The sequence below is a fragment of the Emydura macquarii genome, unplaced genomic scaffold (assembly GCF_026122565.2).
Source record: "Emydura macquarii macquarii isolate MOO-44397 ecotype Brisbane River unplaced genomic scaffold, CSIRO-AGI_Emac_v2 contig_3506, whole genome shotgun sequence".
Taxonomy (NCBI): Eukaryota; Metazoa; Chordata; order Testudines; family Chelidae; genus Emydura; species Emydura macquarii.
In genome coordinates, this window is record NW_027133643.1 from 8,518,755 (window position 1) to 8,544,283 (window position 25,529).

Below are 25,529 nucleotides of genomic sequence, written 5' to 3' on the forward strand. Positions count from 1 at the left end.
TAGAGAATTGCTCATGCACAGGGTTTAAAAAACCATTTCTTAGATAAGAACATCACATGGCTTCACAACAGAAGACATACGTTTTCATACATGCTAGAGGTCATCACCATGGGACAAGAACATCTGCATTTTAAAAGAAAAGCAACAGGGAGGGCATAGTTACAATTGTAAATTCTGGGTATAATAACAACTTTAAACTCTGAATATCAGACTCTACAATACATTGCGCATCCCAGGTAATTTCAATATTAGTAACTACATTTCTTTCAGTCCTAACACACAAGCTTTTAGGCGATGTTCAAAATCCCACTGGAATTTAATGGGAGATGGGCACCTAACTCCCCTAAACTTTTTTTGCCAATCCCACTCTTCAATCCAAAACTTAAATTTTCACATCCTAACAATGACACACATTAAACTTTATGCAGATAAAGAATGTTACTGCTAGATCCTGCCAGAGACAACATCACACACTTCACCATCATGGTATGAATTAAGCAGATCAGGCAGCTATGCCATCTGTTATTATTACTATTTGTATAGCACTGTGGATGTGTATGATGCTTTGCAGATTCCCCACCCCAAAGACTTTACAATATACGAGCATGATGCTGTAGACACTCACTACCAAGTATTATGTATGCTCCCAAAAGTATCGTATCCCACTGACCTCAGTGACTACTCATGGAATATGTACTGACCTGGCCCTGTAAAACATCCCTATTTGGGATGGGCATTTAAGTACATGCTTCATTTTCAGCACATGTTTAAGTCCCATCAAAGTGAATGGGACTTAAGCACGTGCTTAAAGTTCACCATGTAACTTGAAGGTTATCTTGAATTGAGGCCCATGCTCAGTAAGGTTTTCAGGATTTGTCCCTAAAGACAAGAACAAGAACAGGAAGCAAAATCAGGGAGAAGGATCTGGGGGCAGAAGATGAAGCTAAGGACAATAAAATCATAAAGGCACTTTGGTGAGTCTTCAGGGTCACAGTTTTGGGCTATCTTCCACAATGCTAATATACGAAGACTATAGTTTATAGCCCTGCTTGAATGACTTACAGTAGGTTTGCTTAAAAAGTTTCACTGGTTTGAAAGAGTCTACCAGTTCTAAAGAGAGGCCCAGTTTTTAAGATGGGGAATTCCTTTAGAACCAGTAGAATCTTTGAAACAGGTGAACATTCTTAAAAGCAACCACAGCCCACCCATTTTCTTGATTTAAAATCTCACTGAAATCATCTAACAATCAAACATTTTTATCAGCATAATCAACAGAGATGGGGCCCAGATTTGAACACTTATTGTACACTTAGATGGTGTTCAAAATCCAAACGTAGCCCTTCATCCAAATATTGCTATCTTTATAATGAGTGGAGCCAAAATTCCAATCCAGATATTCTCAGGATTTGGGGTCAAAAATCCAGAACTACACCTGTCTCTGAATTCTGAAACTTGAGCTCATCTCTAAGTATCAGAAACAAAGCCTTGGCTCTACATGGCCATTTAGTTTTATTTCAAACCAAGCAACTTTATTAAAATTTGACGCAGGTGTAAGATGCAGCTGTTTCTATTTTGCTTCCTCTTTTTTTAGAGTATGGAACGTTATTAATATGCTGTCGTAATTAGGACATTACCAACATTCAGTCTGTGAGAAATCTGTCACTGGGTGAAAACAGAACTCATGTGCATGGTATAATCAGTACTTGTTACAACTCCTTTAAATACTGCAGCACCGGCTGCAATGGCATGTTCTCTCCAGAACGGAAGTTTCGGAAGGCTTGATCAATTTTCAGAGGACTCAGAGATAGGTCATAGATGAGGTTGTAGTTGTGGATTAGGCGCTTTGCTTTTTCCTTTTCCAGCATGCCTACATTTTGAAAAAATACTGGTTAATTTCTCTACAGATTATCAACTCATCTCCTTTGGCAAATCAAACCCTTTAATTACTCTTGTTCCTTATTAGTATATGGTTCCCAAATACCGTAAATGTTATATATTCCCCATTTATAAGAGGGTCAAAGAGGCATGAAAGAAGCCATCATAATAAATTGTACTTAACATGTATTCATAGCATGTATTTCATTTTGCCAAAAAGCCAAAGTCCAGCAAACCAAAGGGGACTTTGGTAAAATCTGCAGAGCTCAGATACTATGGTGAAGGAAGCCACATGAATCCCCTGTTCCATCAGACTGATCTAATCAGACCCAAAGAGACTGTGTAGGGAATGAGCCTAAACGTTAGCATATTTGATTCAATCTTACCTTTGAATGCTGTGAAGTGTGATTCATATGGAGGTGGGGAAGCTACAGAAAGGTCTCAAAGCAGACCAAGATCATAAGTTTAGCAAAAGACCAGGTGAACCATAGAGATCTATGGAGAGTCAAAATACACTCCCTGGACGGGAAATTATTGAACATTGAGAGGCGGGGAATAACCAAACAAGCAAACCACTGCCGACTGGTCACCAAAAGGGAATGGTTGAGTCCCCTCCTTTCCCTGCCCTGTGCCACTGTGCCAGTGAAATTCTTTCTTTACTGGGTGTGTGTTTGTGTGACCAAAGAAGAAAGAAAGGTATGTAGTTATGCACAGTCTCTGTTATGGTACAGGTGTTGCCTGGCAAATATCTATAATTTAATCCTGAGGACACTGGCTGAGCTTCAGGTATTTAACAGCTTGGAGTCTGGCGGGTTCTCAAACTTTAAGGCAGAGCCAGGAGGGGAGGCTGTGTTAGGAGGATGCAGATCATTTGGGTGCTACGCAGTGTGGGATCTTTTACTGGAGCAAATCCTCTCTGGCCTGTTGGCAACAACCTTTTTCCCCAGCCTGCCCTCCTGCTTTGCTCACTTCACCCTGTTGTCAGTTCTTCAGCACTCCCCCAAGCTGGGAACTAGCCAGGGAGAAAGGCGATCTACCAGGACAGCTGGCTGATAGCAGGGAGAGACTGCAATGGAGATGACAGAAGATAGCGTGTGAAGCCAAAGGAGCCATGTATGTGCATCCAAGAGTGGAATACGGCCCACTTGACTTTAAGTCCCATCCCTCTAGCTTCATTAGCAATTAATATTTGTCTTTTGAGGTTTATTTATTCACGGGCATTTCTACAGCACTGATCATCACAATATTTGAGTGCACCCAACACCCCTCTGAGGTAGGGGAGTATTAGCTGTATTGTACCTATAAGGAAAATGAGACACAGAGACTTTAAGTGACTTGCCCAGTTTCACGCAAGAAGTTCATAGTGGAGCTGGGAACAGAACCCAGACTGACACCCGTCTGACCTTGAGTATTTTAGAAAGTGAAATACTTTCAAAGAATAGGTCTGATCCCTTACTCATGTGCGTAGTCCACTGAGTAAAGCCTACCCTCTGTACTTTAAAACATTACCTGTGTTTTTTATATCACACAAATAAAGAGCTCTTTCTAGTTTTCTGAACCGGTCTATCCAGGCCTCCCGTTCTTCAAAGTCACTGGAGTCCATCTGACCAAAGAAAGACTGCATTGTTGGTCTGTCTTTTCCTTCAGTGGCATGATAATTTTGTGCCCAAGACTTGGAAGCGAGAATTTCATGCTCTCTGGTGTTTTCCTGCAACGGAAAGGACTGAACAGTGTGAATCAAAGACTAACCCCTAATTGTTTTCTACAGAGGGAAGATGGAGTCGATCCCAGGGACAGGAGAACTGAGGTTGAACATGAATGCTTATGGAGGTCAGCACTATTATCCTACACTGAAAAATGCAGGTAAAGAACTTTATTATGTTTATAAAACTCATGTTTATGAAACTCTTTATATAAAAATATAAAAATAGAGACATATTTCAATTTGTTATTTTCATCATTATTATTACTATTATTTATTGGATTATAGCAGCCCATAGGAGGCCGAGTGTTGCACCATGGTCCCATTGTGCTAGGTACTGCACAAACACAGAACAAAAAGATGGTCCTTTCCCCCAAGAGTTTCTGTATCCTGTACAACCCTCCTGGCTCCAACAGTGAACAACTGCTGTCTTTGGAACCTCAGATTGGCCAGGCAGCCTGTGATGTTTATTTTATTTATTTCTCAGAGTGTGTAAGAAGAGACAGACGTAAATCGAGATGGAATTAGACACAGCAACCGTGTATTAGAATTGCATGATGCGAACAAGCAGCTACTAGAGACAAACCTGCAACCACTAAACTTGTTTTGCCTAACACCTAGCCCAGCTTGGAACCCCAGCCTCTGTTAAGGGCACATTGTTACTGGCACCACAATGGGTGTGTTAGAAGGAGGAGGGGCAGGAGCACTGAGCCTTTCAGTGTTTCCACTCCCTCCTTATGCAAGGACCAGTGGGATTTACATTGCATGTTTTCTCCTGAGGGCAGGGATTGCTGCTTCTCAACTCTCCATGGAGTGCAGGCCATACCAAGCGGGGTGTGGAGGAGACAGGGCTATGGGCCTATCCTGTAACCTCCATACTGAGCAGTGGAGATAGGCAAGAGGGAATATGCAGCACCCACATAACATTAGGTGCATTGGTCCTGTGCCATTGGACAAGTCAGCATATGTTTTCCTCCTATGATTCCTTCCCTCATTTCCTGCTTCTTCTGTGGCTACTGAACAATTCTTTTACTTTTTTATTTGACACCCCCTACCTTCCCATTTTAACAGTCCATACAATGGTTATTTTTAAAGTTATCTGTGAAGTTCCTCTCTTTTCCTTCACCAAGTATTCCTCTGAATGGCTGTTTCTCATGATGAATGGCTAATTAGCATTATGTTTCCACTAGGGGTACCTGTAAAAGCACTTTGTTGTGCCAGGACGGTCCTCACCCCCAGCAATCTATGGTACGGTGCCAAGTGAAAGAATAAGGCCTCTTCAGGAACTGTTAGCGCCGTAAGGACTCTAAAGCGATGGTTTCTTCCACACAAGAATTCTTTTCAGTCAATGGCAATTGCAAAGAATATTAAGTCCCTGCTATTCAATTTCAAGTCGCTACTAAGAAATTTAAATTGAAACATAAGACTAAAACTATTAGCGACAATGTAATGCTGGGTAAATGGCACCAAGTGAATACTCTTTTGTTTAAGGCAGCTAAGAACACCACAGCCTCATGCTCGGTCTAGAGCTTTGTCTACCTCTGGAAATAGCCCCAGCTCAGCCACTGGTGAAGCTGCACTTGCGCTGACCCCCTCATGTAGACTAGGGCAAGCGTTGGATTCACTAATTAAGGTTGACCTCTGCCCAGTCAGTACAAACCCTGACTGGCCCTTGTCTATGCTTACAAGGTTGGCCCTGGTGCTGACCACCAAAGGCTGACTCAGGGCTATTTCCAAGTGTGGATTCACTTAGGACACCCTTGCCAGTTGGTTTAAGCGTCAGCATAAATACCTGCCAGCAAGTGTTTACCCTCAAGGAATAATGGGATAAAACTTTCAAACCTGGGGATCTAAAGTTAGGCTCCTTCTTCACCCACAGTGAGGATTATGGAGCCCAGGTCCTTAAAGTTACTTAGGTGCTAAATCCCATTGAAATTATGTTTATGACCACATATCAAAACAAAAGGAAATTAAAAACAAAGCAACAAAAAAATCCCCAACCTGGGATGAAACCCAGTGTCCCTGGCTGTGGAGCACTGCCTGCCCACAAGCATTCTCCCCTCTTCAATTTATGGTCATCAAGAGATGTTTGGGGAAGCTGAGCTGTGGTTAATGCCTTACTTATGAAGGAGCAGGTATTTTTTTCATAGATTCATCAATTCCAAGGCCAGAAGGGACCATTGTGATCACCTAGTCTGGCCTCCTGTATAACACAGGCCGGAGAACTTTCCCAAAATAATTCCTAGAATGTATTTTTTTAGAAAAACATTGAATCTTGATTTTAAAATTGTCAGTGATGGAAAATCCACTCTGACCCCTTGGTAAGTTGTTCCAATGGTTAATTACTCTCACCGTTAAAAAAGCACGACTTATTTCCAGTCTGAATTTGCCTAGCTTCAGCTTCCAGCCATTGGACCATGTAGCGTCACTGCACTTTTTCACAACCTTGTTTGCAATGTTAGCCAAAAGACAGATCTCAGCCCAACACTGACAGGGATTTTGTCATTATTTCTTTTCATATGGACTGCCAATATTGATATTATTTTCTAAAGTGTTTTACAGCACAAAGCAAGTGTAGAGTGAGTGATGCTGGGTCATTTTTCATAATAAAAATAGCTAGCTCTTATGTAGCACATTTTCATCAGCAGATCTCAATTGTGCTAAATTCGTTAACTGAAAAATAATGCTTTTAATTTCTGTTTGAACCTTAAGACAAATGCTAGAAAATATTAGTTTTTTTCTAAATGGCTACCAGAAACAAAGGCTCGTCTCGATCCATTATATTTACATTTTAAATCCAGTCATCTGTGGGTGAAGGTCACTATTCTCCCACACACAATGATCTTAAGATGCTGACATTTACATCATGACCACTCCTTATTTTAATAAGAGCCAGTATATTGTTATTATCCATGTGGTCAGTATGGCCTCGCTACACATTCTGAGGCTGCAGCATGACAGAATTCCAATAGGAAAGTCAAAGATTCTAAATGCCTGTGCACCAGGACTCAGAAAAGTAAGCTTAATATCAATGTTAAATGAGAAGAAAAGAGAAAGACTGGGTATGTTTCCTTTCTCGTTAAGTCAGTAAGGCCCCAGTTCACTAACTCGTGCAACTTTAAGCATGGAAGTCATTCCGCTGAAGTCAGTAGGACTACTCATATGCCGAAGTGACGCATTCACGTCTGTGCTTTGCTGGACTGAATTTTAGGGCATTGAGGCCCATGGGAAAGCCACTAATGACTTCAATAGGCACAGGATCTGGCCTATGCTGCTTACTAGATATTAATATTTCATTTATTAATTAAGAAAGAACAAGTTATGGACTTGCCTTCTCCACTGTAGAGACTCATATAAAAAATCATCTGTAACATACCAACCAAAGACTACTTATCACCTATTTGTCTATATTCGTTCTATTGACCATACCAGATGGGCAGCCACATCATCACCGATTTCTGCTTGGATTTCTCCTGAAATGGAAACATTTGTAAGAATTTTTTGCATCCAGGTGCTCCATAAAAACAATCTCAAAGACTGGTTTTGGAAACTATAATGAGAGTCCTGTAGCACCTTAAAGACTAACAAATTTCTGCGGGCATAAACTTTCGTGGGCTGCAACCCACTTCGTCAGATGCATGAAGTGGAAACCACAGATAGGGGGTGTATAAATACATCCAAGGGTAAGAAACATAACAATGGGGAGGGCAAGTGCTAACGAACTATGAAACTTTGGAAACTATGAGCATGATGCAATGCTCATTGAAGTCAATGAACATAACTGCACTGGGACACTAGATCAGGGCCTGAATAAACATCCTGGAGCAGGCTTTTGCTCCCCCTTTCTCCAGTAGGAATGAAGTACTGTGTCACCAAAGCTTAGTGTAATACACACTTTCAAGTACGTTTTTAAAATATGAGCAATGCTTGGGTTCAAATTCCCAACTGGTCCGACTGTTATTGATTATCTCGATACTCAGTTTACCCACCACTACCTGGGGAACAAAGGTGCTACTTTTAGTTTTTCAATCACTCTAGCAAGTTTCACTCATGGGCATGCCCTCACCTTTGAGAACCAGTGCTGTTCTGCTATGCAAGTCAAGAGGTTGTGTACCACCTTCACAAATTCAATGAGTATCTCTGGAGGGGATCCCACATGGGGAAGGACTTCGACAGATTCTCCATCAACAGGGATGGGGCAGTCTCCACAGAGCAGCTGTGCCACTGCTCTGCACCCTGAATATATAGTGAGAAACCCTCCCTCCATCCCAAGTAGCTTGCACAGGAATCTGGCCCACTGCAGCCAGTCAGCACAGCGGAAACACAACTCGTCAATTGTATGGTATCTTTCACAAAAAAATAACCACAAAATGCTTCACAGGCAGTTACATTCCAATAGATGTAAAGTATGCAGGTTATAGCTCAAAGTAAGTGAACTTCAGCAAGGAAGCCATCAGAATGGTGTTGATGTTTTGGAGGAGTAAGTGCAGCTAGTCAAAAATTTTCAAGCAAAAAATATTCCTATCTGAAAACATGGCTTCATCAACATTTTTGGTGAGAACACAGCAATTTGGACAACATTTTTTTTATTTTCCAATCAAGAGAATTAAAACAAAACGTGTTGCTGTCTTTAAAGGTTGCCCGTTTTTCATTTTGAGATTTCTGCTATGAAATATTTTGCAGCAAAGTTTTTCCATATTCCAACTTTCTGTACAGATTCAGAATGGAACCTTCCTTTGAAATGTCACCATTTCCTTTTCGAGAAACATTCCATTTCCTTGCCAGTTCTAACAGCACGATGGGTTGCCAGATTCATCTGAAGTAAATTATGATAGAACTAGGAGTTTATGCAAGGTTGCTTTTGGCAGAAAGGGAAAGCAGGGCACAAAGAGCTGGGCCAAAACAGATCCAAGTATTGTCTGGATACTGTAGAAGCGGTGTGTTAATAAAGCATCCACGGAGGTTGCTATTAAAGACATAGCAGCATTTGCTAAAAATGACTACACAGCAATATCTAAGACACTGCCACCATTGCCTATTTTAAATACAGGGAATTAACTGAGATATGTCAGTTACCATTGTGTCACAGCTGTTGTCAAATAATAACCTTTTAATGGAAACACCTGTACATAATTTTCAACAGTCCTGCATCTGTTTCCATGGAAATGGGACCAGGCAGAGCAGCTGATTCTCTTACATAGATTTCAGCTGTGGCTACCAGCTGGGCTCTGTGAGTACCATTTTCTAAACAGCACCTGCCACACTTTAGGATCCAATAGGCTCCTAAAGTCTCCAAAGCCAGATTCTGCTACTAGTTACACATATGTAAATCCACACTGACTCCACCTAATACCATTGAATCACTCTAGGTTTACATTGGTGTAAATGAGTGCAGGATTAGGTGTTTAGGTTTTGGAGGGGATGGAGAAGAATAGTTTTAATGTTAATTAAAAAAAATCTCAAAGGAATTTTCTAATTTCTGCTTTTACCAAATATGTGCCCTTCTCTGTGGGGTGAACTGGCTCAGTCCCTCCTTTTGTTACACAGTTTTCCCAGGTGCACTGAATACAAGGGCTCTCGACTGTCTCACAGCCCTCATCTATCTCAGTATTTTGCATTGCTAAGGCTGTGCCTCAATTTGTTGCCTTTGTCATAGTTTTACGGGAACTTTTTTTAAATCTAAGATTATAGACAGACAGACAAGGCAGGCAAGAGTGGTTTTAAAACTCCTCTGTCTCTCCCTCTGTTTTAACTGACATTTTAAGAGAAAATCCTGACTTTCTAGGTATGCTTTCCACTCCCATTGGGTCAAATTCTGTGGTGACCCTGTGCAACTCCAGTGATAGACATGCACCGGAGGGCAGAATTTGGCTCAGTCTCTGGAATCTAGCTGTGTTTTTACACCCCGCTCATTACCATGGCATCTGGGTATCGGTCACTAGTTTATCATCAGTGGTGTCTATTCCCAGCTTCTTATCTTTGTTACCATCTTTTATTCTATTGCCATATGTTTCCTATACAGAGTGTGTAAAACGTGCAAGGGACTATGTGGCCAGTTTTCCCCAGTTTTAGTTCACAGGTGTTCACTTTCCAGAGCTGGCCAGCTATAAAGGACTGCACGTACTGCGCCCATCAAGGGGTTAAGTGGCAGGCATGCTCTCTCTGCTCTGTCCCCCACACTCACACACACCAATAAGCTTTTCCCCATGCAAGGGGATAAGTGCCTATCAAGTACAACCCATCCCTGGGATTTCACAATTAACCTGCTACAGCTTCAACTTCAAGCCTTTATAATGATTCTCTGGTTAAGTGCTGTAAATCAGTTCTCGTCCAATGTCTGTCTAATATCCATTCATTTAGAGACTACACTAATTTATGCACAGCAAGATAGATAGTGTAAAATTTCAATGGTAGGAAAGATGAATTATCACCACGAATGAAGGGTGTTTATAGTTTGACAGACAGTTGGTTTTTCTCCAATCAGATGGTCGTGGGTTCATGTCCAAACTTTGAACCCTGAACAGGCTCCAGTGCTCTGAGTCTGATTGGCCGAACTCAGGGTTTGGCCATCATGTGAATGTTAAACACCCCATAACACTTTCTAAAGATTATTAGATTCCTGTAGTGTCCATGTTAAAAGCTCACAATCCAGCTTTCATTTCAGCTTTGAAAAACCAGAAGCAGGAAGAAATAGCCCTCAAAAACCAGTTGTCTCTATACAAGCAAACATATTCATTATTATAGTTGGGCACGAATCAAAATGATGGATCCTACATAACATATCAGGGTCCTTGAGGACATTCAAAATCTAAATGTGGAGCTGGATCCATATTTTGCAAATGTTCATTAGCTGAACCAAACCCCTCCTTACAAACACCCCAGAAATTTTTGGTTTTAAAATCTGGATTCCGATATAAATTTTGTGGTTTGAGCCAAACTTCACCAATTATTCAACTGGATTTTATATTATTTGTTTATATTATATTATTAATAATTATATTATTATGTATTACTTAAGGCTTTCTATCTGAGTTTTACACCACAGTTTGGAAATAGCTTGGAAATAAAGAGATATTTACATCCCCTGGAAAATTTTGAAAACTGGCCATTTCACTTATTTTTTTTATTTGTTTGCATCCCCTGATTTTTCTCTTTGAAAGAATCTGAAATTTCAAAGCAAAGCTCACCTGAAACAATCACTTCCTCCCCTCCCACCCCCAGGTAAATAACCACAAATTTTCATATCATTAACACACAAAACCATTGCCCTGAAATACAGCTCTGGTTCACCTGATGTATTGCTTCTCCAAAAAGATTGGTGACTACAGCCAGCCAAAAATTCAATAGAACCAAAGGGAACTGATGAGTTTGCAGGAGATCTACCTGTTTTTCTCAACCAAGTTAGACCAGGGAAGTAGGAGAAAGTATTAAGACAAATGAAAGAGAAAAAGCAAACTAGAGTCATTCTCATGGCCAAGTGACTTTTTGTAAATTATTGTGATTATCTATGTGCATAAAACATGTGCCTCTCAGGAATACTGACAGCCAAGAATGTGCTAATTAACTGTCTGAGACAAGCTCTGGACAGGAAGGTAAAAATTCAGAAGTGAGTCCATGTGCGTAGAAGACTCTAAAGGACTCTAAGCTGGTGTGATTGACAGTTGCTTCTACCCCCTCAGTTTGCAAGTTGCTCTGACTTACACTCACAGACTCCATCTGAATGAAGCCCATTACCCAGGTGTAATTTACACCTATTTACACAACCCCTTAGAATTTGACCCCTTGAATTTTAGCGAGTCTAAACTAGTTTAACTCACCTACCAAGAGACTAGAGGGGAGGGGCTGTAGGAGCAAAAGCAACTAACAGGAGTATGTAAGTAGCTACAAATATAAAGGCCATGGCTATTGTCATTTAGGCCGTCTGCACACCTCTTTTCTATCTCTTGGCATGTAAATTATGCCCAATTAGACTCCTGTCTATTCTTCTCCTAATCTGGCTCATTTAGGCCAAATTCTGGATTTAAATGCCTGTGAGTCACTACCATGAATTTCAATGAAAGCCTCACAAATACATCCAAGTCCAAAATTTGGTCCATTGCATATAGGTGTAGCATGGAAGGCAAATCTGCAATACGTCTGTGCTTTCTGAGCATCCTGTAGGCTCTTAAATGAGCAACAGACCCAAGCAGAATACACACAGTCTGAATGAGGCCGATTACACTGCGTGATAAAGGGCAGTGTCAAAAAAAGGGCCACTTCTCAGTAAACATAGGAAAAGATGATAGAAAATGAGTTCCTGACAGTACCCAAACAGCGTGGGTAACTGAAACAAGAGAAACGTGTTGAAGATTTCCAGTCATGGGCTACCTCACTAAATGATAGGGCCAGCAGACTCCCTGTGTAGATGAGCCAGCCAAATGGAATATCTATCTGAACAACAGAGCCTTAATTAGTGGCTAGATTGTCCCTGAAATAATGCCAGTGTAAATATGGGCCTTGTTTTCAGAGGGGCCCAGCACCACCAACTCCTGATGAAGTTGATGTGGTTGCTCAGTACCTTTGCATAGAAAAGGCCTAATTCTGCACTCACCTGTGCCATGTGTAGTCATTTGCCCCAATGCAAAGTGACTGTCACACACTCTTATGATCTGGTAGCAGGTTACACCCACTTTGCACTGGTGTAAATGCCTACAGAAGGTGTCAGGCAGTGGAGCATTAGGCCCAACGCCTTCTTTGAAGCCAGGATGACAATATATGTCTGATATTTCTTTCTGAGCATAATGGAGCCAGATCCTTAGCTGGTTTAAATGAGGATAGCTCCACTGCAGATACTCTAGTTCAGCAGTTCCCAAACTGTGGGTCACGACCCCTAATGGGGTCACACCATCAACAGATGGGGTCGCAGCAATCCCTAGTATGCGAAGGACGCCATTTTGCTCCACACAGCATGACCTTGCATGTATGGTGCATGCGAGGTCATATTGTGTGAAGAGCAAAATGGCGTCCTCCATGCTCTCTGGGATCCCGGCAGGAAATACTTCATTAAAATGGAGTCGTGATGACAAAACGTTTGGGAACCCCTGCTCTAGTTACATCGATTTATTCCAGCTGCGGATCTGGCCTACATTGCTGAACTATTTCTTCTTTTTCTCTCAGGAGAAAATTCAGCAACAGGAAAGCCTGTAAAAAAGAGAAGTTACATGGAGCCAAGCAGGTGCATGTTACCTGCAAGTGAGAGAACGTAACAGCATTTGAATATCAATCTAGTGAAATTCCTGCACTGACAGCATGGATCCAGGAGTGGGCATTTATTATGCACAACTTTCCTTTGGAGAATATACATTGCACCGCTCTTTGAAGTTAAGAGAAACCTGTAATGAATGTGCCTTAGTAGTGGTGGGTGGTTTGGTTTTTGTTTTGTTTTGTTCCAGACTTTTTATTTCTTAAAAACAAGGCCAATGCTCTGCATGGCACTTTGAAAGGGTGGCATTATCAACAGCAGGACACTCTTTAGGGAGAAAAGCTCACGAGGTAGGATGAAGGTATTTCAAGAATCTTTGGTCTTGGAAAAAAGTAGTGTTTTCAGAGTGCTTATTATATTTCACAGGTGTGACAGAGAGACAGCCACTTCACTTACCCACGGGAACAGGCAAATTAGGTATCATGTCAGAATGAGCATTCCTGAGCAACTCCACAAACTTCTTCCATCTGCATGAGCAAACAGTTCAAAATTAAATACAATATTTGAAAACAAACCCAGTCCCCCAAACAGTTTGACTTCTTAGAGCTATGTGATAAATGTAGAGCTAAGCAATAAAAGTATGAAAAGATTTTTGAAATGACAAAAGAAATGACATTATAAATATGCAGAAAAAACATACCACAAAATCACAAGCACGAAAGTCAGTTCATGCAAATAAATGTAATAAATCACATGATGCACTGTATACACATTCGGGACAACATTTTCCAAAGGGTAGACTCTGTTTGCTAGTGCTCTTTGTAGCTTTGGGATTTTTTAAAATACTTTTTACCTACAGTTGAAGCAAAGGATGGACACAAACTTTGCTTTATGGGCTAACTTCTCAGCTGGGATAGTTGAAGTCACCTGATCAATGCCGATATCCACTAGTTTAGTTAACCTGCGGCAGCTTTTTGTTGACAATATGAAAGCTTATCTGAAGTTCCTCCCCAATCCTGTAACTTCCACAAGCTAAACCGATTCCCTCACTTCTCCAGGAAAAATAAATAAATAAAAGAAGAGAGGTAGAAAAACCTGTACAGGAATAGCAGGCATTCCTCCCCTTTCCAGTCCCCCGTTTTAGTTTTTGACACGTTAAAGAGAGGACACAACTTGTGCTGCTTTGTTCGGCAGGGCTTATCTCACATGACTGTAATCACTCAGGGTGTTTTATTGATTTTAAACGCATTTAATCAGACAGTGGCTCAGAACTAGATTCCTGCTAATTGCTTGAGAAACAGCCTTCCGAATGGTTTCGCAATGGGACTGCGGATTAGAATGGACAGCATATACTAAAACAATGATTCATGCATTCAGCTTCCCAGGTTTATTTTGTTTATACTGGATTTTTTAATCGCTAAAGAGATGTCATTCACTCTATGGGCAAGTGGCATTTAAAGCCCTTAACAAAATGGTTTTAATTTAACAAGGAAGGCCCGAGCCAAAGATGGTGTGTGTGGGCAAGAGTTTATCCTTTACAAATGCAATTCCTCACTGCAAGTCATCAGACTGAAGCTGCCCTTCACCACATTGTGCATGGATGGCACATGCATGGGAAGGCGAGCCCTCAGAAGTCTAGGCTGTGCTGGGAGTGGAGAGAGTCTGGTGAAATCAAGACCTGAGAATCCATACAAAGACTCCGCTACAGGTAGGTTAAGGTCTTTGCTGCCGGCTAAGGGCAAATTAGCCTCATATGGGCTAAGGTACTTCGGTTTCACTGTAAGGTGCTCCTAGGTTCTGCTGATGTGAAAGGGGCTTTGGGTTTGTTTCTTACTTCCAGACTTGCTCTGAGGACCTCTACCCCGTACTTGTGACCAACGTCAGCCCGATTTTGATCTGGGAAATCAGTGAATAGTCTCCCATTTCAGTGTCTCTGTTGGAGGAAGATTGGGCCAACCTGTGAACTGCAAGTTTCCGTGACACACCTAAAAACAGGGGGATGGGAGACGGCCATGCACAGAGCAACTGGCTTTGTAACTCGTGTGCGAAGCTGACGCAGTACAATTAAATGCCTATTTTAGAAGCACGTATCAAGTCAGGATGGTATTAAAAACTTACTGTATTTTGCCTCGTTTGCCCAAATCACGGTTGTTGAGCAAAGCTTCCAGCAACAAAGGAGTTAGCGTTAGTCTATGCTTCTGGCAAATGGTCTCAATCTGGAAATAAGATAAGATTTCCCACTGAAATTTGCGATATCATTAACTACAGGAAAGTAATTGAGAGGAGCAGGTTTTATTGTGAATCCAGTGCACATCATGCCCATCAGCTCCAATATAAAAGATAGATGGAAAAGTATTTTCAAACAATCTAGTAAAAGAGCTTATATTCATACAGTTCTGACCAGGGCAAAGCCATTTCTTCTTTTGAGCCTGACTCAGCAGTGATTTAGCATGCTAAACTCCCTGTGCAAATTCTGCAAGCGGAGTCAATGCAGAATTAAGTGACAGTAAAAAGATCACCAGCAGATCTTATTAAGAATTAGATCTTGCTGAAAATTTTCCTTCAACACCATTTCTTGGCTGGAAAATGGGTTTTCAACTAAATGAAAGTTTTCATAGAAAGCAACCAATTTTCTTGAAAATTTTCACTGTCAGTGGAACCCTGAAAACCCCAAATTTTGGGCAGCTTTGGGTTTTTTGACAAAAGTTGAAATTTTCTGCAGGAAAAAAAATTCCCATTTTCTTACCCGGCTCTACTAAAAGTTTTATAGCCCCACAGCCTGTGAGCACAAGTCAGCCGCCGCGGGCCAGCCATGGGTGTTTAATTGCAGTGTAGACAGACCCTTTTAGACCAGCCCTTCAGGATTCACATTCTTTTTTGTTATTTTTAAGCATTTTGATATTTAAAAATACAGCTTTGAAATACGCTCTGCAATAGTAACAGGATCTATATGTGTAATTGACAAAAACCGGTCAATCTGTGGTTGTAAGTGTGTTACGCTGTTATTAAACGGAAGTGATCTACCTCTCATTCCATGACTAGACTGAACCTTGTTCTGGAGCCTATTTACCTCAGAGAGAGAGAGGAGACCGGAAAAGAACTTATCTTCTTTTTGAAAACTCAGGCTCAGTTTCTCCATGTCCAGTTCCCCCTTATATTCCTTTACTATTTGCTTCAAGATCTGTAATGGGTCTTGGGGAGCCAGAGAGCTGGTGGATTAAAATATACAGATTACCATAGAAATAATAAATAATACTTTACGGTTCACCTTGCACCAGAAAGGATCCCAAAGTGCTCTACAAATACACCTACTCTCCCAGGCAATACAAAACTTCTAAGGTGTTTTGTGGCAGCTGTTTAATTGATTGCAGCAACACTAGAAAACAGGCTTGGGTCGGAGGCAAAGAAAAATAGCAAATCCAGCCAAAATGACATGGCAGGGAAAACATAATTACCTAAATTGGGTTTTGGCTAGATTATCAGGCTTAACACTCAGATTCCTGTGAAAAATGCCTTAAGATTTTTTTAATGGTATAAGCACCTGGATGTTTTGTGGATCTTTTGTTGAAAGATGGGACCTCCAAATATCTCCTATCTCCATGCTGGGCCCTGGTTCAATATTGACTCAGAAGAAAGGAGAGCCATCTGCTGAATTGCCAATAACATTGCTGGGGTTTCTTTGGAGGTCTCCCATTCAGTAATCAACCAGGCGCAACTATGTTTATAGGATCTGACCAAAGCATAGGTGAGCTGGTGTGGCTGCAGGCTACATATCATAAATGCCAGCTTCATCTTTGCCTCAGACTTTTCCTGGTAGAGCATAGTGCGTGCGTGCTAATAAAATCACATATTTGTGGCTGGTTCCTCACTTTGTGGCTCTGTTGGTATTGCACAATGCTGCTATGCCGCATAGTGACTGGAATGAATAGCAGAAAGGATGGCTCAGTGGGTTGATAATAGAACAAAATATTAGAGCCCTGCCAATAACTGATTTTTCGATGAACTGGCAGGTGCAAAAAACCCAAAAGAAATTATTTCAGGTCCCCCCCTCCCTCAAATGAAAAGTTTCTGAAATTTTCAGCAAAGTGAAAATTAAAAAAAAAAATGTTTGGGGTTGAATGAAGCATTTTGTTTATCCCAAAACACAAAGTCATTTTGATTTTTTTCATCGTTTTTGATTTTTCAACTGAAAAAAATGGGTGAATTCGACACAAATTCACAAAATGTTTTTATCAACCCAAATCTGCATTTTCTGCTGAAAAAGAGTTTTGGTAATAATGTCTCCCCGCTCTACAAAAGATTTCACTTCTAGGCCACAGGTTCTAAAATTTAGCCTTGGCTAGCAGTGACAGAAGTTTGTTGCTATCTGTTGGCTGCTCAGTGGACTATAAGAAATGAGATGGTGGTCTCAAATCCAGTTTGTAATGTGTTGATGTTCACATCACATAAGGTCACTGTCACTATCAACATCCTTATTGTCAGTGTCAGCAGTGAAAGATTTTGCTCCTATAGTGAGAACCTTTCTCCCCAGGTGAGTTACATTGATGGGAGAGTACATACTGAATTTATTCTGTGCATAGAGTACTTCAGTGTCCAGTGATTTCAAAACAGCATTTATCTCATACACACACACACGCAATTACACGCACAATGGGAAAAAAGCTAATAATTAAAACTGTCTCTAATTGAAACTGTTTTCCTTGCCACGGTTAAGAAAAGGGGAGCCTGCATAATCCCAAATGATGCTTTTAACAGTATGTAGTGTAGGTGATCAGTGACCCGAAACATGTTACTTTAATAATGATTTGAATGGATGCAAGTGGAAATCTGTGCTCTTCGACGCTATGTAAAACATTTTTTAATTTCATAATTGAAGAACTAATTTTGCCTTCAGAATCCTCAGTGAAAAGTGCAAGCTTGAGAACATTCTGAAAATACATCACCTACAAGACTTTTACCAAATGGAAACCAGAAAAAAGAGGATTTCCCAGATACATTTCTTATTTGTTTAGAGTACTAAATACATTTAAAAGAACAGAAATAGAACCTTTTGCTTTGATCCTTTAAAGTTAGATTCTTTGTTTGAAGATCCGGATCACATGTCTTGATATTCTGCATTTCAATTGCTGCAGCTAGTCTTAGAAACTGAATCAGCTTTTCAGAGTTTACCTTAAAACAACAGATAGATATAAACACAAGTACAGGGCACAGGAAAATGTCAGTCTGTTATAACCTCTCCCATATTGCATCTTCTTGGGAAAATTAAAGTAAAGGTAAAGTGCTTGGGGTGGGGGATCACATTTAATTTTACTTACAAGTTTAAAGGTGTCTCACAAATGAAAAATATTGGGTCTTATATTTGTTTATGATGTATAATGAATCCCCTGAAATGAATAGTTAAGACCTCTGAAGTTCATTGAAATCAATGGGCGTCTTTTCACTGTCTTCACTGGACTTTGGATCTTTATAGGCCAGGGGAGGGCAAGGGCAGAAGAGGGAGACAGGTCCCTAGGATTAGTGGATGAGCAGCAGTGCAGTTAGGAGGAGAAGAAAGAGTTTGGCAGCTGGAGCTAATGTGTGGGTTGGTAGGGGGAGAACTCAGGCAGCAAAAGCTGGGTAACAGTGTGTCAGGGGAGGACTGATTTATGGGGCTATAGCAGAAATACTCAGTATTACAGAAACGATTCCATGAGACAAGGGCTCCCCACGCCTCATTCAATATACCCCGAACAAGACGCAATGGCCACTGCACAGCTAAGCTGGCTAAGTACTCGCACAGCACCGGCCACCTTCCTGCTAATTGTTATTTTAGACAGTGCTACTGTTAAAACTGAGGAGCAAATCCTGACCCTGCCTCCTCTGTACAAATGAGGGGACTGTACAAGGGGTGCAAAGTGGGCTGTAAATGCTACCACCAGCATGAGTGAGTGGAGTACGTTGATGTGGAAGCAGGATACAGACACTTAGCACATATGGTGCAAGGCGGTGGAACATCAGGGCCATTCCCTAAAATAATACAGGGTCTCTACTACCTGAGCTGAAGAAGAACCTCCACTAGTGGTTGTGTTGGAGCCAATGGGTGGGATTTGGAAAAAATCAATGTCGGACCAACTCAGTTCCCTTTCAAGTCAAGGGTAAAACTTCCAGAATTAGGAGGACACCTGAATGATTCTGAAAATCCCATCTGATTACATCTGTAGTTCAATCACTATGAGCAGTGACACATAAGCAAAATTGCTAGTATATTGCAACTTCCTTTCTGCTGTCAGTTACTGTAATCAATTACAGGAGGAGGCACCTTAGAAGACAGCAAATGTCTAAAATACAGAGGTCATTTCAGCCGCATTTGCTTTAATGCTGACTAATCCCCAAGTAGAAAATAAAGTCGAATATACCAGCATCTCTAAGCTAAGGAAGTTACTGCCTATTCACCTCTTTGTTCTATTTATTTGACTTGCATGGATAAATCAAAAAAGAAAAATATTAAGAAGACTGATTGATTTTCCCCCAGCTAAAACATTCAGATTAACATACCAGCTCAGAGTCCTTTGACTCAGAAAACCTCTCAAAGAGGAGCTTGACAGTCGGTAATTGCAGAGGGACTTCATGCTTCAGAAGAAGGGCGCTCAGCTGCGACTGAGGAAGAAATCCTGAGACGGGATCCAGAGTCTTAAGCTCTGTCTGCAGCTGTTCTAACACAGCTAACCTGAAAGGACCCAGCCTCAGTCCATTTCTGACTAGAGTCAGGAGAGAATCCTCCTTCTCAGGTGACACTGTTGGCCCCCGTTGGCATATAGTCTGGTGGAAATAATTTAGAAAAGAAGCCCCTGGTTATATCATAGACAGGAACTCAAATGAAGGATGGTAAAGCAGATGGTTGAATGGGGATCGCTTTACAGCATCATTACAATGGCTGCGCTGAGTGAAACAGCAGGCTCAAGCCTCAGCCCCCGTGCAGCATGCTGTGTGCTGTTACAGCTGCACAGCACGAGTAAAGCTGACCTCAATGGGCAACTGATGTTTCTATTTGCCACAGAGGAATCCTTGGATTGCACAAAGCAGGCAAAGGTGCAGTTCCCTTCTTCAGCATAGGGGGTGAGCTAGAGTCAGCCATTGGTGGATGGGAGCCTGTGGTGGTTTGCCAGCCCTGCTCTCAGATACGCCAAAGGTTGTTTTGGCTGGCTCAGGATCAGGGAAACAGAAAGGTGGCTTAGAGTCACCCTCCCCCAGCTCCTTTCCCTCTCTTTCCCATCACCTGTTCAGAGTGTAAGCTTGAGGTAGCTGAGGACAGAGCCCATCATTATTAGCAGGCGAACACTTAAACCAAAATGTCACTGAAAATATTTAACAGATGACCAGTTACGGCAATATTTAACGACATTTACCTGGTGAGGTCCTACGTGTTGTCTTAAAGACCGAGCTCTCAGTGACGGCTTTTGGAGGACATGAATGTAGGACAAAGACTGATCTCCCGATGGGACGGACACACAATGAATATTTGGTGGCTTTAAAACCTTGAAGAATGAATGTGGAATTAGACATATGGCAATCAAAGAAAAACAAGTGGCCTTGTTCTAATCAAAGTATACTCTGAGTACAAATACTGACATACACAAATATTTCATCATGCAAAACATATGCTGGTTATTCCTTTTTAAAAAGCAAACATGTTTAAACTCCAACAATAACACATTCTGAAAACATATTTAACTGGAACTGCTATTAATTTAGATCTCATTTTATTAGTATAATTAGCTCCTCCAGCTCTGAAAACATTCCCCTACCACTTGAGATGAAGGAAACTCTCCATTGGCTGTTGGCATTATGGTGCCTATGACTCACAGCTGTGCAGTTCTGATTCCACCTAGTAGAAAGCAATGGTGCTCTCACACACTAGCCGGTTTGTTACAATAATAGAATGTATTCAACTTTCCAGTAGTGGGTACAGAAAGTCTCATTGTTTAATATTTCCTACTGAGCATTAGAAACGATACCCTGCATTAGAGATTAGGCTTAACAGTACATATTATTTTCAGCAAGAGATGAATTAAAACCCAACATTTCTAAAAGCAAGTTGGTGTAAATGAATCAGTTCATTTCACAAATACCTGAACTGGTAACAAGCCCTTCCTTTATTTCTCTGCTGAAGTCAAAACCTACCCTGATGCAGAAAGAAATGAATGCCAGGAGCTGTCTTTTGCAAGAGGTTTAAAACATAACAAAACGATTAGCCACTTTCAGCACTGATAGTCCCAAAATATTACCCTTCCTGATAACCACCGCACATCTGACCATCTTCCTCACACACTGCATTCCTACTGGCCTATCTCCTGAAATGGTTTGTTTTGCATTAAAAATAGGTCCCAAATATGGAAATGATGTCCCAGATATAAGCCTTCCAAAACAAGGGCTGAAGTGGTTTATTTATGAAAGTCCTTGGGATGAAGAGGAAGCTGCGCAAAGACCTCAGAGCTGTCGCTGGAAGAATGTAGAGCACTGTTATATATTTAACCAACTACAGTGAAAACCAAAGAAGAGAGGAAGAGAAACATGGGAAGTTATTGAACATATAGAACCAGGAAACAGATACATTCTCTCCCTGGGGCAGGGAGAATGTGTGTAGCTTCTCTGTGGAAATTTGTCTCGGGTCTTAAAACAAAGGGTGAGATTGTGACCCTGTGCAGTGGAATAAAGGCAAGTAAGATCCCCTCCGCCTATATGGCCTCGTGAGCGCTCCCAACGCAGAGGATAGGACATGGGGGATAGAACACAGACTGGGAGTCTAGTACTTCCTCCACGCAGGAGGCAGAGAGAGGGCCGAAAGGGCAGGGAGTAGGCAGAGTTAACATGCAGACCAGCAGAGCTGAGCTGGCATAAATGGGGAAATTAGCTGTGCCTAGTAAAGGGCTCCAGTGTGTTGTTTTCCTCAAGCAAGAGGGCAGCACTCAGAGAGTCACAATTCCTCCCGAGACAATGCAGCAATGCACCATCCCATGCTTGGGGCAGAATATACATTTTTAAAGACATACCTCCCCCACCCCAAGCACAACCCTTAGGACTGATTCAGTTTGACTCATGGGTGCACAGCACCTCTCAAAGTCAGGCCCTGGCATCCCAAGCTGTGCACCCACAAAGTGAGGGACCCCAACATTAATGAACACTCTTAAAAATCTAGGGACCAGCAAGAGCTGGGCAAACAATGGATTTTTTGGTTCACTGGCAATTCCGAAACATTTTTAAAAAACCATTTCTGGTCGCACGAAACATTTCTTTTGATCCAAAACAAAATGTTTCATTTCAATTTCAAGCATTTTTAATGTTTCTGAATTAAAAAAAAAAAAAAAAAAAAAATTGAAGACATTTTCAAAAAGAAAAGTCATTTGGAACTGAAAAACCGAAGCTGTTTGATTTTTTTCTGATTTTTTGCAGGGAGGTGGGTAGAAGGGGTTTCTAACACAAACAAGTTGGCAAAATCAACATGAACTGGCAAAAAATGACAGTTTCCCTGCATCTAAATTATTTGCTAAAAAAAAATTGTGTCTAAAAAATTGTGCCCAGCTTTTGTTCAGACTTCTGTGAGCTAGTTTATCCATCTGTAAAATGGATTATATAGGATGGATTATCCTTCTTTATCTGCTATTAATGTCTGCAATGCCTTTTGAGATCCTCAAAGTACTAAGGATCTGAGTGCAAAATTCTTATTCAACTTGACTTCAACAGGACTATTTGCATGAGAAAGTGCTCATCAACATAAGGGATTGCATTACTGAATTCTTAGTGTACATAATCTTTATATGGCTGCAAAGAGATCTGGTTATTTCAGCATTAAGTATCATCTCTGGATCATCCCTGAAATTGATTGTGCAATTCAAAGTTCTACAACTACAGTTTATAGCAACTCACTTTGCCATCCAAAAATCTGCTGTTGCCTGTTTGCGCTTGTTTAGGTTTGTGTTCTTCCTGTGTGTCTTCGGTCTGTCTTTCATAATCTAGGTCATAACTGATTTGTTGGCAAAATGGGTTACTGAGACCTGGAGGATTTCCATGTGTCTGGCTTGTATTACAAGGGAGCAATTTCCTGAGTGCACACTGAGTTTCCACTTGCATGCCCTCTTTTGCCTTGCTGTGAAAAACAGGAGCAGAGATATAGCATTATGCAAATATATATCCCATGTGCATGTAGATTAGATGGTAACGTACAATATTCTGGTCATAGAAAGTTAGTTGCTTGGATCGAAGTGCTCAGATATTATCAGTGGAATTTAGAGGCAGATATTTTAAAGCCAGATGAGACCATTAGATTAACTAGCCTGACTTCCTATGTAACAGGCTAGAGAATTTCATCCAGTTAATCCTGTATTAAGTTCAGTCACTTGTAAATGAGGAGATGTTAGGAAGCTGGAATTGCTGGGGCTTTAGAATTCAGCACTAGGAAGGATGATCCAAATGAGCACTTGCAATACCATGGGACAAGTTCACCACCGGTGTCAATATGGCTCAGTTCTAGTGAACTTCACCGAATCACTGACCGAAATGGAGTGGTATTATCCTATTTCAGGTATGGTTGTGACTGCGTATAATAATTACAACCCGAGAGGTTTAGCAAACACACTTGCCTACGGGCATTCTAGGACATAAAATGGATCTTTGGTTACAGGTTCCATTGGTTTTATACACAGTTTCCCTCATTCTTTCACTGATCTTAGATTGGAATTTCAGCTACTGGACTCAGACTCTGTTAATAATCATCAAGTTGGGTTTTCTGTGGAATTACTCACCATAAAGGGACTGTATTGTACAGCCTGCATGGTTCTGTCTCATCAGTATGAGATACTAAGCCTTGATCCCACATTCCTTGCACACCCAAAACACCCATAGAAACAAGTGAGACTGTTGGGTTTGCTTATTTCAATTCACTGTTGGCATTTCTTGAATAGGACTTGCCAGTTATCTGCTAAAATAATTGTAATGTCTTAGAGGAAGGGACTACTCTTCACTGTAGACAGGGTGAGATAATCAAATGTATTTTAATAAAGACCTTAGGTTACACTTGAATTGGAAGACAGACCACTCAAACTCTTCTGCATTTTCTTTTTAAAGACCAGCTCTGACAGCAAAAGAAGAAAGGCAACACTCACTGAAAACTCTTACCATTGATAATCTATTATTAATACCATTCTTTTTTATGCATGATGAACAAGTTAACTAAACACCCACCATCAAATTACTACATGTGATATATTAGCAACAACTTGAGAAGAACCGGTGGTAAGTCATTAATTTTTATAAATGTCATGGTGTTCACATTTTCCAACCTAGTTCATGAAGAAAAACAGGACCAGGTGTTTAAAAAAGTGTCGGTGGAGGTTTTTTTGAAAGCACAATTGCAGGGAAATGATAACATTTCCTGTGAGTGCTGCTATTTTGCTTATAATGCCACTTAATTAATGCTTGTTTTATTTAGTTTTACTTGCATGTACTATAAAAATGTTTTCAGTTGCTAGGTTTAGAAGTTCGATCTCTCTTTTCATTTTCTTTTTAAGCAGACGATTCTATCTGTCATTTATCTGTCTCTTTAGGCCAAGGTTTTAAAAAATGTGGGCCTAAAATTAGAAGTGGGATTTTCAAAATCAGTAAGGGATTCAGACACCTAATTCCCATTAGAAATAAATGGGGGTTACAATTTTCAAAAGTACCTAACTCCTACTGTCTTTCAATGGGACTTAGGCTCCTAAATCACTCAGGTGCTTTTGAAAACGTTGCCCTGGGTGTCCACATCTTCAGAACAGTTTTGCAAATGCTATTTTGAAAGGCCAGATTTTCAGAGCAGATTACATCCCATGTAGGTTCCTAAATTAAGTGGCCAGCTGCTTAAAAGTACTCAGCTTTCGGCAGCTCCCAGTGTTCTCAGTGGAAGCTAGTGGGTGCTGAGCACTTTTGAAAGCCTCATTTTTAATTGAGCTCTTTTGATAATCTGGACCATGTTTTGACCTCCAAGGCACCTGATTTTCAAAAGTGCTGAATACCCAGGAGCTCCCCAGGCTGCTTACTTAGAAGCTTATATACGCATTTATGGCTTAATGCTAATGCACCCACTTTTAAAAATTCTTGGCCCTAAATGCTTATAGGATACAATTTTGGGTCTTGTTTTCATTTTTATCGTTGTCTTAAACCTACCCAGCATTTCTAATTCCTTCGATGCTGCTTTCTGAACCAAGAGAGTGATCACTGTCCTATGCTCGAGAGTTCTCCAAGCACCGTACTTACATTTTTGGTTTTTCCACAAGGCACCGGACATACTTGCTCCCAATGATTTTTACAACGGTTTCAGTATGTGCATCGGTCCCATAAGGGACATTCCTGACTGACGACATGACCGGTGTCGAGTACAGCTGGCAGTCTATACATTGTCCATCGCCACTCTCCTGTAACACAAACAAGGCATCATTTGGCTGGCCAGAGGGATGGGAGGGGGGGGAGGGGGCTAGAATAAACCATCTCTTTCCATTTACGAACCGAACTGTAAATGGGGTGGGGACAGATCCTCTGCTGGAAGATATCCCTGTAGCTTCTCTGGATCTCTGCAGAGGTGCACCAGCTGCCCAGGGTGTCTGTACAAACTCACTCCTGCCAATTCACATCCAAAATGTCATGATAGGAAAAAAAACCTAAAAAACCCAGATGCTGATTTAAAAAAAAAAATGAGGCTGGCAGGACTGGAAAGAGTGAGCTGAGCAAAGATCCCATCAGGATGCTTCATGGGCTAGGAAG

At 41.0% G+C, this 25,529-nt stretch overlaps 1 protein-coding gene across 1 annotated transcript; it reads right to left on the reverse strand.

Annotated features, from left to right (window-relative positions):
- CUNH1orf87 (chromosome unknown C1orf87 homolog) lies at positions 1-25,132 on the reverse strand. Its single transcript, XM_067535577.1, has 11 exons — positions 25,026-25,132; positions 22,662-22,881; positions 20,144-20,272; positions 19,293-19,556; positions 17,806-17,927; positions 15,829-15,967; positions 14,877-14,974; positions 13,215-13,285; positions 7,007-7,050; positions 3,385-3,583; positions 1-1,867 (listed from the first exon to the last, which is right to left on the reverse strand). The coding sequence occupies exons 1-11, from the start codon at positions 25,130-25,132 to the stop codon at positions 1,707-1,709; spliced, it is 1,554 nt and encodes a 517-aa protein (XP_067391678.1). The 3' UTR covers positions 1-1,706.
- Between the last annotated feature and the right edge of the window lie 397 nt (positions 25,133-25,529).

Coding starts and splice junctions, on each gene's coding strand:
- CUNH1orf87 (XM_067535577.1), bottom strand. CDS start 25,132: ATGTCGTCAGTCAGGAATGTCCCTTATGGGACCGATGCACATACTGAA. Junction 20,273..22,661: donor GCAGATTTTTGGATGGCAAA/GTGAGTTGCTAT, acceptor TCATTCTTCAAG/GTTTTAAAGCCACCAAATAT. Junction 14,975..15,828: donor GTCTCCTCTCTCTCTCTGAG/GTAAATAGGCTC, acceptor TCTTATTTCCAG/ATTGAGACCATTTGCCAGAA.